Source organism: Gavialis gangeticus, unplaced genomic scaffold, assembly GCF_001723915.1.
Source record: "Gavialis gangeticus isolate Ggan-Ray unplaced genomic scaffold, GavGan_comp1, whole genome shotgun sequence".
NCBI lineage: Eukaryota > Metazoa > Chordata > Crocodylia > Gavialidae > Gavialis > Gavialis gangeticus.
The window spans coordinates 8,898,086-8,909,085 of record NW_017729012.1 but is presented as its reverse complement, the minus strand read 5'-3'; the positions used below and the strand labels follow the sequence as shown (position 1 = coordinate 8,909,085).

The 11,000-nt window shown below is 58.2% G+C and overlaps 1 protein-coding gene across 1 annotated transcript in view; it reads left to right on the top strand.

Annotated features, from left to right (window-relative positions):
- The window catches only part of NXN (nucleoredoxin), a gene marked incomplete at its 5' end in the record, with an annotated part of 74,031 nt that overhangs the window by 54,548 nt on the left and 8,483 nt on the right, over positions 1-11,000 (top strand). Inside the window, 5 exons of the mRNA XM_019510956.1 lie at positions 376-509; positions 906-1,006; positions 1,573-1,679; positions 7,442-7,621; positions 8,935-9,059. Of these exons, the coding sequence (XP_019366501.1) occupies positions 376-509; positions 906-1,006; positions 1,573-1,679; positions 7,442-7,621; positions 8,935-9,059 (647 nt within the window). The remainder of the gene's footprint in view (positions 1-375; positions 510-905; positions 1,007-1,572; positions 1,680-7,441; positions 7,622-8,934; positions 9,060-11,000) is intronic.

Below are 11,000 nucleotides of genomic sequence, written 5' to 3'. Positions count from 1 at the left end.
AAGCAGAATGCATACGCAGCCCAGGATGGCTGCAGCCTGAGGGCAGAGCTCCCTGGGGACACCCCCTGGGCACACTTGACTCCCTGAATTTTGGGGCAGACCTGATTTATCTCTAATGGGCTTCTTGTGGGGGCATCTTTCTGCTGGCCTCTCCTCTCGTGGAGGGCCGTGTCCTGCATCTCGGGCGCAGGGAACATTATGTGGAAAGACCTCACGGCCGATGGATTCAGAAGTCACTTGTGATGTGGTTGCCCCCATTAGAAGCTGGAGGAGGGCCGGATGCTTTTCTTGGGAAAGTCCTTGGGCGTTTTCAGTGCTAGACCTGCATCTGACTGTTTTCTGCCTTCTCCCCACACTTGTCCCCGATTCCCTTAGGTCTGGAATTCCCCTGGGGGCCAAAACCCTTCAGCGAAGTTGTGGCAGGGCCTCTGCTCAGAAACAATGGCCAGTCAGTGGATAGCGCCACCCTGGAGGGCTCTCATGTGGGGGTCTATTTCTCAGCACACTGGGTGAGTACCTGACCCCTCTCCATTGTACAGAGCAGTGAGACACGTTTGGGGCAGGCTTCAGCTTTGTGCATGGTCTCAGCCTCGATTGCTAGGGATTTGTCCCCTATAGAAGCAATGCTCCTGCTTGTGTCCACTTCCATAGGTTTTCTGGGGAGTCAGCTTTGGCTTCCCAGGGGCTGGGGGCCTGCACTAGGGACATGTGGAGTCTGTTCCCTCTGGCCAGCAGGCCCAGCTCACAAGGTAGTCTCAAGGAAAGGCAGGACCTGTGAATTGCTTGCACCTTGTGCCAGCTCAGGGGGGGAAGCCTAGGAACAGGTGAGGCTCCTTGACTGTGATGAGCTGCGTCCCTCTTGTTTGCGTGCCTTGTTCCCATTGCTGTGTTGCTTCTTTCCCCAGTGCCCGCCCTGTCGAAGCCTCACCAGGGTCCTGGTGGAGTCTTACCGGAAAATCAAGGAGGCGGGTCAGAAATTCGAGATAGTCTTCGTTAGCGCAGACAGGTAACCGGTCTCTTGCAATCAGCTTGTACAGTTCTGATCAGTTAGTCTGTAAGGTGCATCTCTGTCCCGCCTGTTTGCAGTCGGGGCTGGTTGTGGTGAAGAGTGCTGGCCTTGGCTGCGCTGTGGGGGCAGGAGGGGCAGATCAGACTGGTAGCACAATGTACATTGTGGGGATCGCTGAGGGGCAGGGCAGGAGCCATCAGGCTTCGCCCTCTGTCTGTTTACTTTTGTGGAAGAAGAAACACAACTATCAGGGGAAGGTCCCAAAGATGCTACCCGTTGGACTCCAAGTCCTGTAGCAGGCACCTTGTGGGTGAAACCTGCTGCAAGTCCCCCCCTTTCTTCTCTGGGAGCGGCACAGGCATTGCATGGATGGGAGCAAGGTGATATCCCAGATGGAGGGGCCTGTTTCCTCTGGTGACGGGGTCCGCTTCCAAGGGAAGCGCTAGGCGTGTGCTGGGGCAACTTGCGTCTCTCCCTGGTGAAGTGTTACATGGGAAAAAGATTAGGTGCCCAAAAGGGGGAGACTTTGGTGTGACCCCTGCTTTGCCATGTTCCTTTGCCAGGTCAGAGGACTCTTTCAAGCAGTACTTCAGTGAGATGCCCTGGCTGGCCGTCCCCTACTCCGATGAAGCCCGAAGATCACGCCTCAATCGGCTGTACGGCATCCAAGGTATGGCGGTCCCACCCCTTCGGGGAGTAAAATCTCTGCTCTCCTTTAAAGAAAACAGCAAAGCACAGTGCGATGCCCCAGGCTGAGCTGTTGCACGGCTCTTCTCCAGCTAACACTCCTACAGCCTCCAAGTAAATGGGCTCGTTCTTCCTGGAAACATGGAGGCCTTTGGAGCTGGGATGCTTCATACCTCATTGTCGATCAAATCCATTTTGCTTTTCATGGAAGTTCAAATGCTGTTTTTTTGTTTTTTTTTTTTTTTTTGCTGTTGAACGTGCTGCCAGCTCGGGCTGGCGTTCTCGCAGGACTTGAGGGCAATGGCATCTGGTTTTTGTTAGGGACATGGATTAGCCAAACATGCGTGCATGTGCTGTGTAGCCCAGGACTTTGCTTCCATCTTTCCGGGTGCGTTGGATCCAGGATTCTGCAGGCCTTGGCTGCTCGGGGGAGCGTGCAGGCTCCCACCACACTCCCCATGCCGTACGTGCTCCAAGCGGCTTGCAATGCATTTTGGTTACCACAGCGATTTACATCAAAGGCCAGCATCGAGCTGTGGCCTGCTGGACGTGTTGAGGGGCACGATAAATGTGGCCGCTGGCAGGCAAGAAGTTTCTGGGGAGATGAAAAGGAGTGACTGGTGTGGGCAAGAGGCATCTGAAGGGACGTAGGGTAATGACAACTTGCAAGTACGGGGAAGAGGAAAATGCCAGCGAGGGCACAGGGCTGCCAGGGCCAGTCGCAGGATGCCGTGGAGCAAAGGCAAATGTAGACGTTTCCCTGATAGCCCTAAAGTGAAGCTCAGGTCATGGTTTGGCAAGACCCTCTGGTCCCCTCTGCCTCAAGCCTTCGCCTTAGCCTCTTGCAGAAGGCCCTGGAGCAAGGAGGGCCCAGGGAAGCACACGGCTCCCTGGCTTGCTCTGTAGTGATGTGACTCCCCACCTCCCTGTGCTCGGGGAGCCCAGGGTGCCTGGCCTGACTCTCAAGTACGTTACGGCCTTGTTGCACCCATGCAGCAGCACAGGGTCATAATAAACCTCTTGTGCCCCCTGGGAGCTGTGTGTACGCACCCGAGGCAGACCCCTTTAGCCATGCATTACGTCTCCAGGACCGTGCCTGCCGGTTAGTAAGAGGTAAGCGGTGCGGCTCTTTCTTCCCCAGATTTCTCTGTTCTCCACGGTTGCAGTTGCCCTCTCTCTGACATCCTTGTTGAGCCACTGCTTCCTACTCGTTGTTACCTCTGAGTCTCCTCCATTTCGTCCTCGCTGCTCATGAGAGGGCCCCGGAGGGCTGTGCCACTACGATCCTCCTTGTCAAACACTGGTGTGCAGAAACTCGTTCTGCAAATGTGGCAGTTTTATCATCCTGCCCCATGTCCTGGTCAGAGCCCCATGTCTGCTCTCTGGGGTCAATAGCTTCTCAAGTATAACTGTGTAGAGGCCTGAGATGTCTAGCAGCCCTGCCTTGCCCCTCTCCGTCTGAGGAGAGCAAATCTGCACGTGACCTGTTCTGAGCAAGTGCAAAGAACCGGGATTGTGAGGGACAGTGTTGGCATGTGTTCTCACAGGCCTTTTGAGGGCCTCTGGGGCCGTTTGCAGAGCTGTAACAACACAAGGGCTTGTCTTTTCCAACTCTTTCAGTTCCTGCCTAGTGGAAAAGCTGCAAGATGATCAGGTCTCTTGTTGTTTCAGTCTCCTGTCGGCTCCCAGTGGCATTCAAGAAAGCCGGCAAAAAATGTAAATACAAACAGAGCCACCTCGGGCTTTATGTGGGTTTACCTGAATGCATCCATTCACAGCCGGGGCGGAAGCGGTGGGGCGCACCGTACCCACCCAGATGAAATGGCCAGAAGATCCAGCCCTGCTGGTCTGGAGAGATGCGTTCTCCCATTTCTGGCTTCATGACTCCAGTCCCCTCTTCTGCCTGCTGTTTCCTAGCCCTCCAGGATATGCCTTTCTGGGCTCACTACTCTGGCAGAGCCAGGAGCAGGGGCTGAGTTCTGCATGCGAATCCAGCTGGGGTCCCATTCAGTTTTATGCAGAGAGATCCCGTTCTGTCCCACTGCATTTTGATGAAATGCTGGTCAGCTGGGAAAGCAGAGGGACTGCACCCCCTTTCCTGGTGCATGACAGTTGGACTGAGTCCAGGTCCCCTCCCTTTTCATCTAAGCTTCTGTCCCATGCTTGCTGCCAGGGGCTGCTTGTCCTACTGCTCCTGCCTACAAAAGATGGCAGGCCAGCTCTGCCTTGGACCCGGGGAAGTGTCAGAAATGACACTCAACACTGATTTGAGTAGAGAGAGCTAAAAGACGCATCTAGGTGCTTAGGTCTCTGTGTGTGTGAGTGAGAGTGACTCAGAGGGCTATAAAATACAGAGCTAGCAGGTGTGCAAGGGGCTTGCTTTACAGCTTGCTGCTGCCCTAGATCCTGCAAGCCTATCTCCCTTGCAGATGGGATGTGTTTACCCAGGGAGCTGCAAGACTGTGGCGTGTCAGGTTCTGCTGGGCAGTGTTAAATTACAGCCCTTCGGAAAGCGAGGCGCTCGCCACATCTGCGCCCTGGCTTCACGCATTGTGCCTCCAAGCCATGCCGGGGGGTAGGGAAGGCCCAAGTGAAAATAGCTGCGTTGCGAGCAGGGCAATAAAAGGCTCTTTCCCTTTGTACCACCAGTGGGGAGAAGCAGTAAGAGCTTGTGATTTGCCTGAGAGGAGGGAGGGAGGGGGCAGTCCTGGAGGAGGGAGGCACTGCCCCGCACAGGGTGGAGGGGCTGGTTCTGAGCCCCGGGTGCGTCTCCCCAGGGACAGGAGGGTGCTTGGAGGTGCCTGTGCTGGTGCATTTGCTTCAGCCACTCCCCAGCACATCCAGATGTGCAGCTTGGTGGTGTTTGTCCTGGGGGGGGCCACACAGGTGAGGTGTGAGCTGTGCTTGGAGCCAGTGTCGGGCTGGGAATCGTGAAGGCAGCATCCAGCCTCCTCGTGTGCAGTTGACTCCCCGGCAGCATGCGAGCAGGAGCAGCCTGGTATCAGCCCTCTTGGGGTGTTCACACAGGGGCTTTCCAGGTGCTGCTTGATACCGAGATCTTAGCTCATTGCTGTGTTGCAGCCTGAACTCGCCTGCAAATCTGGCAAGGTCTGAATGTGCTGAGCCTGACACCCAGGTTGTCTACAAGACCTAGTCAGCCCTGGGCCTTCTCTGGGCAGCCTGGCTAGAGGGAGAGCTGTGGAGCTTGTTGGGGATGAGATGAAGTGACTTGCCCAAAGGACACACAGGAATGTGGCAGGGCTATAGCCAGGTCTCCTCCAGCTCCAGCATCATGCCTGGACCGTGGGCTGTGCAGATCTGGAGGAGGCTGAATGCGGGGGTGAGGCGAGGAAGGATGTTGCTCCCTTCACAGCATACTCGCTGCTCCCCTGGACTGCTGGGAGGGCAGGGGGTACAGTGCTGCTCACGGGGCCACGCCTGAGGTGCCTTTTCCAGCTCCACTAGAGTTTCCTGCCTGTCCCTCCAGCATGATCCCAGATGCCATTGGGTGATGAATGTGCCCTTCTGTGGTCAGCCTGATTTTCTTGGCACGCCGCTAGGAGCCAGGGCGCAACCGTCGTACGAGGTGAACGTGGTGTTTTTACGGAGGAATGCAGAGCTGCCTGGCTGGGGCTGGAATGACAGGAATGCAGTCGCTCGCTGGGACTTGCCGGCAAACGTGGAGCAGACAAATGTCCATGTGTTTCATAGGGAAACGCTCAGGATTGAGGAGGCTGGTGAGCAACTCCTGTCCCCACGCATGGGCCTGCAGTGCCTCGGTCAGGCAGCGGCGAGGCCTTCTCCACTGCCCACAAAGTCTCTCTGATGAGTCTGTAACTTGTGGCCTCCCGGTGACTCTTGCCTGGGAACAGCTGCAGTGCAGGTGGGAGCGTGTGAGCTGCCTGTGCCTGCCCCTTCTCCCGCGGGGGGAGAGCAAGGTGCTGCCTAGCAAGTCCCTGGGAGGGAGAGCAAGGAGAGCCAGGTGGCAGAGCTGACACCAGTGTTGCACAGTTGACCTGTCTTCTGGCAGTTGCAGGTGTTACACTGCCCTGTTCTTCCCTGTCTTCTCGATGTCTCTTCCCTGGTGAAGGCTGCTTCTGTCCCCCCTCTGACAGTGACTGTTGGTGCCTAGTAAAATCCCAGATCCTGACATTCCTGCTCTCACTGGCTCCCCCTCGGCCCTGCGCGATGCAGACACCGTTGACTGGGACAGCCGGGCCTCCTCCGTACCTGGCTTGTAGGGCTCTGCCTTCCACAGGCTTCCCAAGCGGAGGCCTTCCCCGACTCTGGCGCCCTGGGCCCCAGCTGCTGGCTGCTCCAGTTGTGCTGGAAGCTGCCCTCTCCTCCTGCACGGATCTGCTGCTGAAGCCTCGCGCTCCCACTGCAGCAGTTGTGCCCCAGCCCTGTCCCCTGCCCGTCTGCTCCACGTTCCCAGCTGTCGAGGGGAGCGGAGCAGCCTGCAGTAGCAGTTTCTCCAGCTTCTTAGAAGTTTATTAGCTGCTCTCCAATACCAAGCAGAGCTCACGCCATGGGGGATGCTGGCATGCTTGAGCCCACTTGGCCATAGTTCAGTCCCCTTCCTTCTCCAGAAAGCATCTCGCTGGCTGGATTTGAGACTTGGGGCAAAGAGGGCTGCAGGGAACCTGTCCTGCCTGAGTGATGGTGGTACGAAGAGTCAGAGCCCCCAGGGCAGGAACCAGCAGAGCTCCAGTGAGGCCAGTGGGCCCCAAGCTGGTGTATGCTGACATTGCTCCCTTCCAGGCAGTGGAGCTTGGTCGAGCTGGGATGCCTCCGTGACAGACACCTCGTAGCCGCGGCCGGTCCTGATTTTCAGTTGCTCTCAAAGGTGCTTTGGAGCGGTCACAGGAGGCCATGGGAGGTTAGGGAACCAGCTTCCCAAGCTCCATGTACACCTGCAGGCTGTGCCTATCCAGCAGCTCTCTCTCTTCCTCTAGCTCCTTTGCATTCCAGCGCGGTTTTGTTTCCTGTGTCAGAAGCACACGCTGTGAACTAGCAAGCTAGGAAGGTCTGAGTCCAGCAGGCTTCAGTAATTTGCATTGTATCTGGCTTAGCAGTGCTGGGAGACGGAGAGCAGGGATCGAGGTGGGGAACATGCACCGGGGTCTGGATAGTGTCCTGTTGTCATGCGGCCGCTTGTCAGCCTTGTTGGCAGCAAGAACGCGCCTTGGGTGTGGACTGGAGTTGGCTTTAACGAATGTGGAGCTGGGAGGGGAGAAGCAGCTGGGTCAGCCTTGCGGATGCCTGTGGACCAGGAATTTCCCTGGTGGTGGAACATCCTTGTCCGTGTCTGGATAGCTGTCACGGCACCAACTCCACCTGCTGCCCATCTGCACTGGATGGCATCGGAGCCCTTTGGCAAAGTTCACGTGGTCACTTTTTATCTCATCTTTGATGCCAAGGTGAATTTGGCCTGTGGAAGTCAGGCTCCATACTGCTAACTGCGCCATGAAGAGAGATCCGTGTCCGGCCTACCCATACAAGTGTCCTGGTCCCCCAAACATCCTGCCACTGCACCTGCTTCCCCACGGACTGAAGCTGGCTCAGCCACTGGTGTGGCTGGTGTTATTGCACAGTCATAGAAAAGCAGGGGAGGGGCCTTTTGGGAGACCGAACAGACTGGGGTAGCCTGTGCAAAGGAGTCCCTGTGGGGCAGGTTCATCTCAGCAGAGCAAGCCGGGGGCTGTTGCTGCGACTGAGCATGCCTCTGCCTTTCCTCTGCCGCAGGCATCCCGACCCTCATTGTCCTGGACCCTAAAGGCGAGGTGATCACGCGGCAGGGGCGAGTGGAGGTGCTGAATGACACTGAATGCCGGGAGTTCCCGTGGCACCCCAAGCCCGTCCTGGAGCTGACAGACTCCAACGCCGTGCAGCTGAACGAGGGCCCCTGCCTCGTCCTCTTTGTAGGTATGGAGCCCTCTTGCTTTTGGAGCAGAGCCTGGGTAGGAGGGGGGGTGCAGGGGCCTTTCTCGGGGGAAACGGGGGCGAGTGGTGGCACTGGGGAGCTGCTTTGGTGCAGTGCAACTCACTGGCTCCATTCTTACAGGGAACAGTAGCGTGTCCCAGGACGGTGGGAGCGGCGTCCCCTCTCTCCCACTAGGCTGTGTAAATCCAGAAGCTGCAGTGAGACAGCTTTCCCCCTACCCCACGACCTTGCATTGCTCTGATGGGTGCCATCACAGCAGGGAACTGGGACTGAGTCAGCCTGGAAACCCCCCCAGATCTCTCCCTGCAGGTCCCTTGGCCTGATGAAATGGAAAACACCCCTTTGCAGGCTGGTGGATAGCACGGACTCTGCGTGGGTCTGTGGTCCTGGGGTCAGATGCCCTGAAGCAGTGCGAGCCCTCCAAGCTGCTTGCTGGAGGAAAGGGTTTGGGATCTGCCTTCTGGAGAGCACAGGGTTGAGGCTGCACCCACAGTTTTAGCCAAGCGTGGGTTACTGATGGGTCACGTAGGACGTGCGCCTGCTCCTTGAGGCGTATGGGGAGGGGAGCACCCAGTGCAGGGAGCCAAGCGGGAGTATAGACAACGGAAAAACAATCTCAGTGTAACCCCTCCTGCTCCACATGCCCACCCCTTCCCGTGTGCATGGGCAGAGCCAGGAACACGGCGTGCGTCACCTGGGGTCCGTGGGCTGCTGCTCCCCAGGGCAGCATTGTGGGGAGGCCGCAGCCTGCGGGCCCGGGTGGAAGGAGGGTACTGTTCCAGTTATTTCCTGAACCCAGAAGTTCCCGCACGTAGAACCATCTCGACGCCGCTCAAGGACGGCTCTTTTCCTTCCCAGCCAAGCACTGAGCTTCAGTTGTGGCTGGTGTTTGATTGATGTTCCTGCCTGTCTCTGCTGTACCTCCCCCGTATCGGAGCTGTCTTCACCTCCCCGCTGCCACCTCGGCTGCCAGGCAGGGGAGCAGCAGAGCTGCTGTTCTGAGGTGGAGGGAGCATGGGTGGTGTCGCCTCACCTGGGCACCTCCTTTGGTCCTCGCAACATCCAGGTGCTTTTCAGCAGGCAGCCAGCTGCCTCTGGCCTGTTACTTCCTGGGCTTTCATGGTGGCGTTTGAGGGAGTGAAGAGGCTGGAGTATGTGGGGAGCTGCTTTGCTGAGAGAATCGAGTTCCTCATCTTACATGAAAGCCCTGCTCAGCTCTGGTCACCTTCTGTCCTTCTCGTATCCTGACCACCATCTTACTGTCCTTTTGTCTCCTGGCACCCGTGCCCTGCAGATTCGGAGGATGACGGTGAGTCCGAGGCGGCCAAGCAGCTGATCCAGCCCATCGCCGAGAAGATCATCGCTAAGTACAAAGCCAAAGACGAGGAGGCGCCACTGCTGTTCTTCGTGGCAGGCGAGGTGAGTGGGGACTGGGGGACAGCACTGTTCCTTCAGCTTTGTGCGTGGCAGCTGTGACCTGGTGGCACGCAGGCCTGGGGCTCTTGCGTGGGAAACCGAGAGGTTGGGAATGGGATCTCCCCAGCCTGGGGCCTGTCTTTTGCACAGAGATCCCCCCAGAGCCAACCCCAGAAGCTTCCTGGCAGGCTGGAGAATACAGCAGACAAAGCCGGAGCCCTGCTGCGAGCTCTGTGTGTCTGGGGACGGGGGTGGAGGGGCCTGGCTGGGACAGAGCAGGATCTTCCCCTGCCTGTGGCCTGCTCCACGTGCTGTGCCCCTCGCTGGGCTGAGAGAACAAGGCTCTGTGCACTTGCTCTAATTAGCCCCCGCTGTGAGAAGCGGAAGGGCACAGCTGGTGCCGAGGGCTCAGATCCCAAGACCTGAGCCAGCATCTCGATGGGGAGGTAAAATGTCACCTTTGCGAATGCCCTCCGCCAGGGATGGTGCGTTAAACCAGAAGGCTCTGAACAAGAGCAAGTTACACTGGGTTAAAGGGGACGGAGGCAGCTTGTCCACAGGTCAGCTGCTCTGCGGAGCTGCTCCTTGTCTGCGGCAAGCAGAGGCTGAGCCCCGTACGCAAGCCCCGTTTCATCCAGGAGCCAGTTGCTCCTGTTTAGCCAGTGCTTACCATAGAACAGGAGCACACACGATGCGGTTCATGCGATGCAGCTGATCTGCAAGGAGTCTCCTCCTTTTAACCCTCTCTGGCCTGTTTGTCTGCCCATTCCCTGAGGTGGGTCCTACTGAGTGTGCCCCCTCCCAGCTGCCCTGCTCTGGGGATAGGCCTGCGGAGAGGGATCTGAGAGGTGCCTGTTAATCTTTCTTCTCTGCCCCTGCCACAGCCGCTGCCAAACTGTGTGTGCAGGGAGTGGGGACAGGATGAGGTGCGGCTCTGCACTGGAGCCGCTGGCAGGGCCCTGTGTCGCACAGAGCCCTGCGTGCCCATTTCTGCAGGAATGCCACTTTACTTGAGCAAAAAGCCTTGCTGCATGGCCTCTGCCCAGAGGCATTCCTTCAAGAGCGTCATCTGGCACTGCTGAGCAGAGCTGACAGCCGGTGATGGATGCGTCTCTGTGGCCAGCAGGGAGGCGACAGCTTCTGTCTGAGCAGCACCGGGGGGGTCCCACAGCCGGGGGAGGAGGGCGAATGCAGTGCTAGGGCCCTCGAGGGGAAAGTTGCCTTCTCCACTCAAGCAGCAGGGACAGGAGGGGAGTCCGGCCGTGCCCTCGCTGTCCGGGGGTTCACAGACCCTGGCAGTTGCGTGCTCTGTGGCATGGGCCAGGCATGCTGGTGGCAGAGGTCATGAATCCTGCCGTTGAGAGCTGCAGAAAGAAACCCTCTTCAGGCAGGCTTTGTTTCAGGGGTGGGAAGCCCTGCCACTACAGCTCTGAAGCTGTGGGGCCGCGGGGGGTTTCCCTGGGCTCCCCTGCCCATAGGCTGCCTCTGTAGTTGGAATAGCTCTGGGAATGAAAGCAAGCCGTGGGCAAGCCTCCGCTCCTAGCCTGGGTCTCTGTCCTGGGCCGTGCTGCTCCCTTGCTGTGTGACCATCCGTGCAGTACTCCCGCCCGCGGGGCCTCTTGTCCCTTGTGTGCGAGAGGGAGACGGGGCCCATCCCACGGGCTGGGGCTGTGATGACGGGTTGATTGTAGGAGTGGCGGAAGCTGCAGAGCGCAGGAGAAGGCGCCGAGAGCTGCCTGGCTGCTTCAAGTGACCCTTGGGGCGTGCGGGGAAGCTTCAGACCTTTCGGAGCCCACACAGGTGACGCGTTCACCAGGGCCTTACACTTCCCTCTGCCCCATCGGTGCAGGCCCGGGAGGCCAAGATGCCTTTCAGTGGGTTGGGGGATGCGTCCATGCTCACCAGCTCCATTGCTGCATGCATCAGCCCGTGCTTCCCCGCACT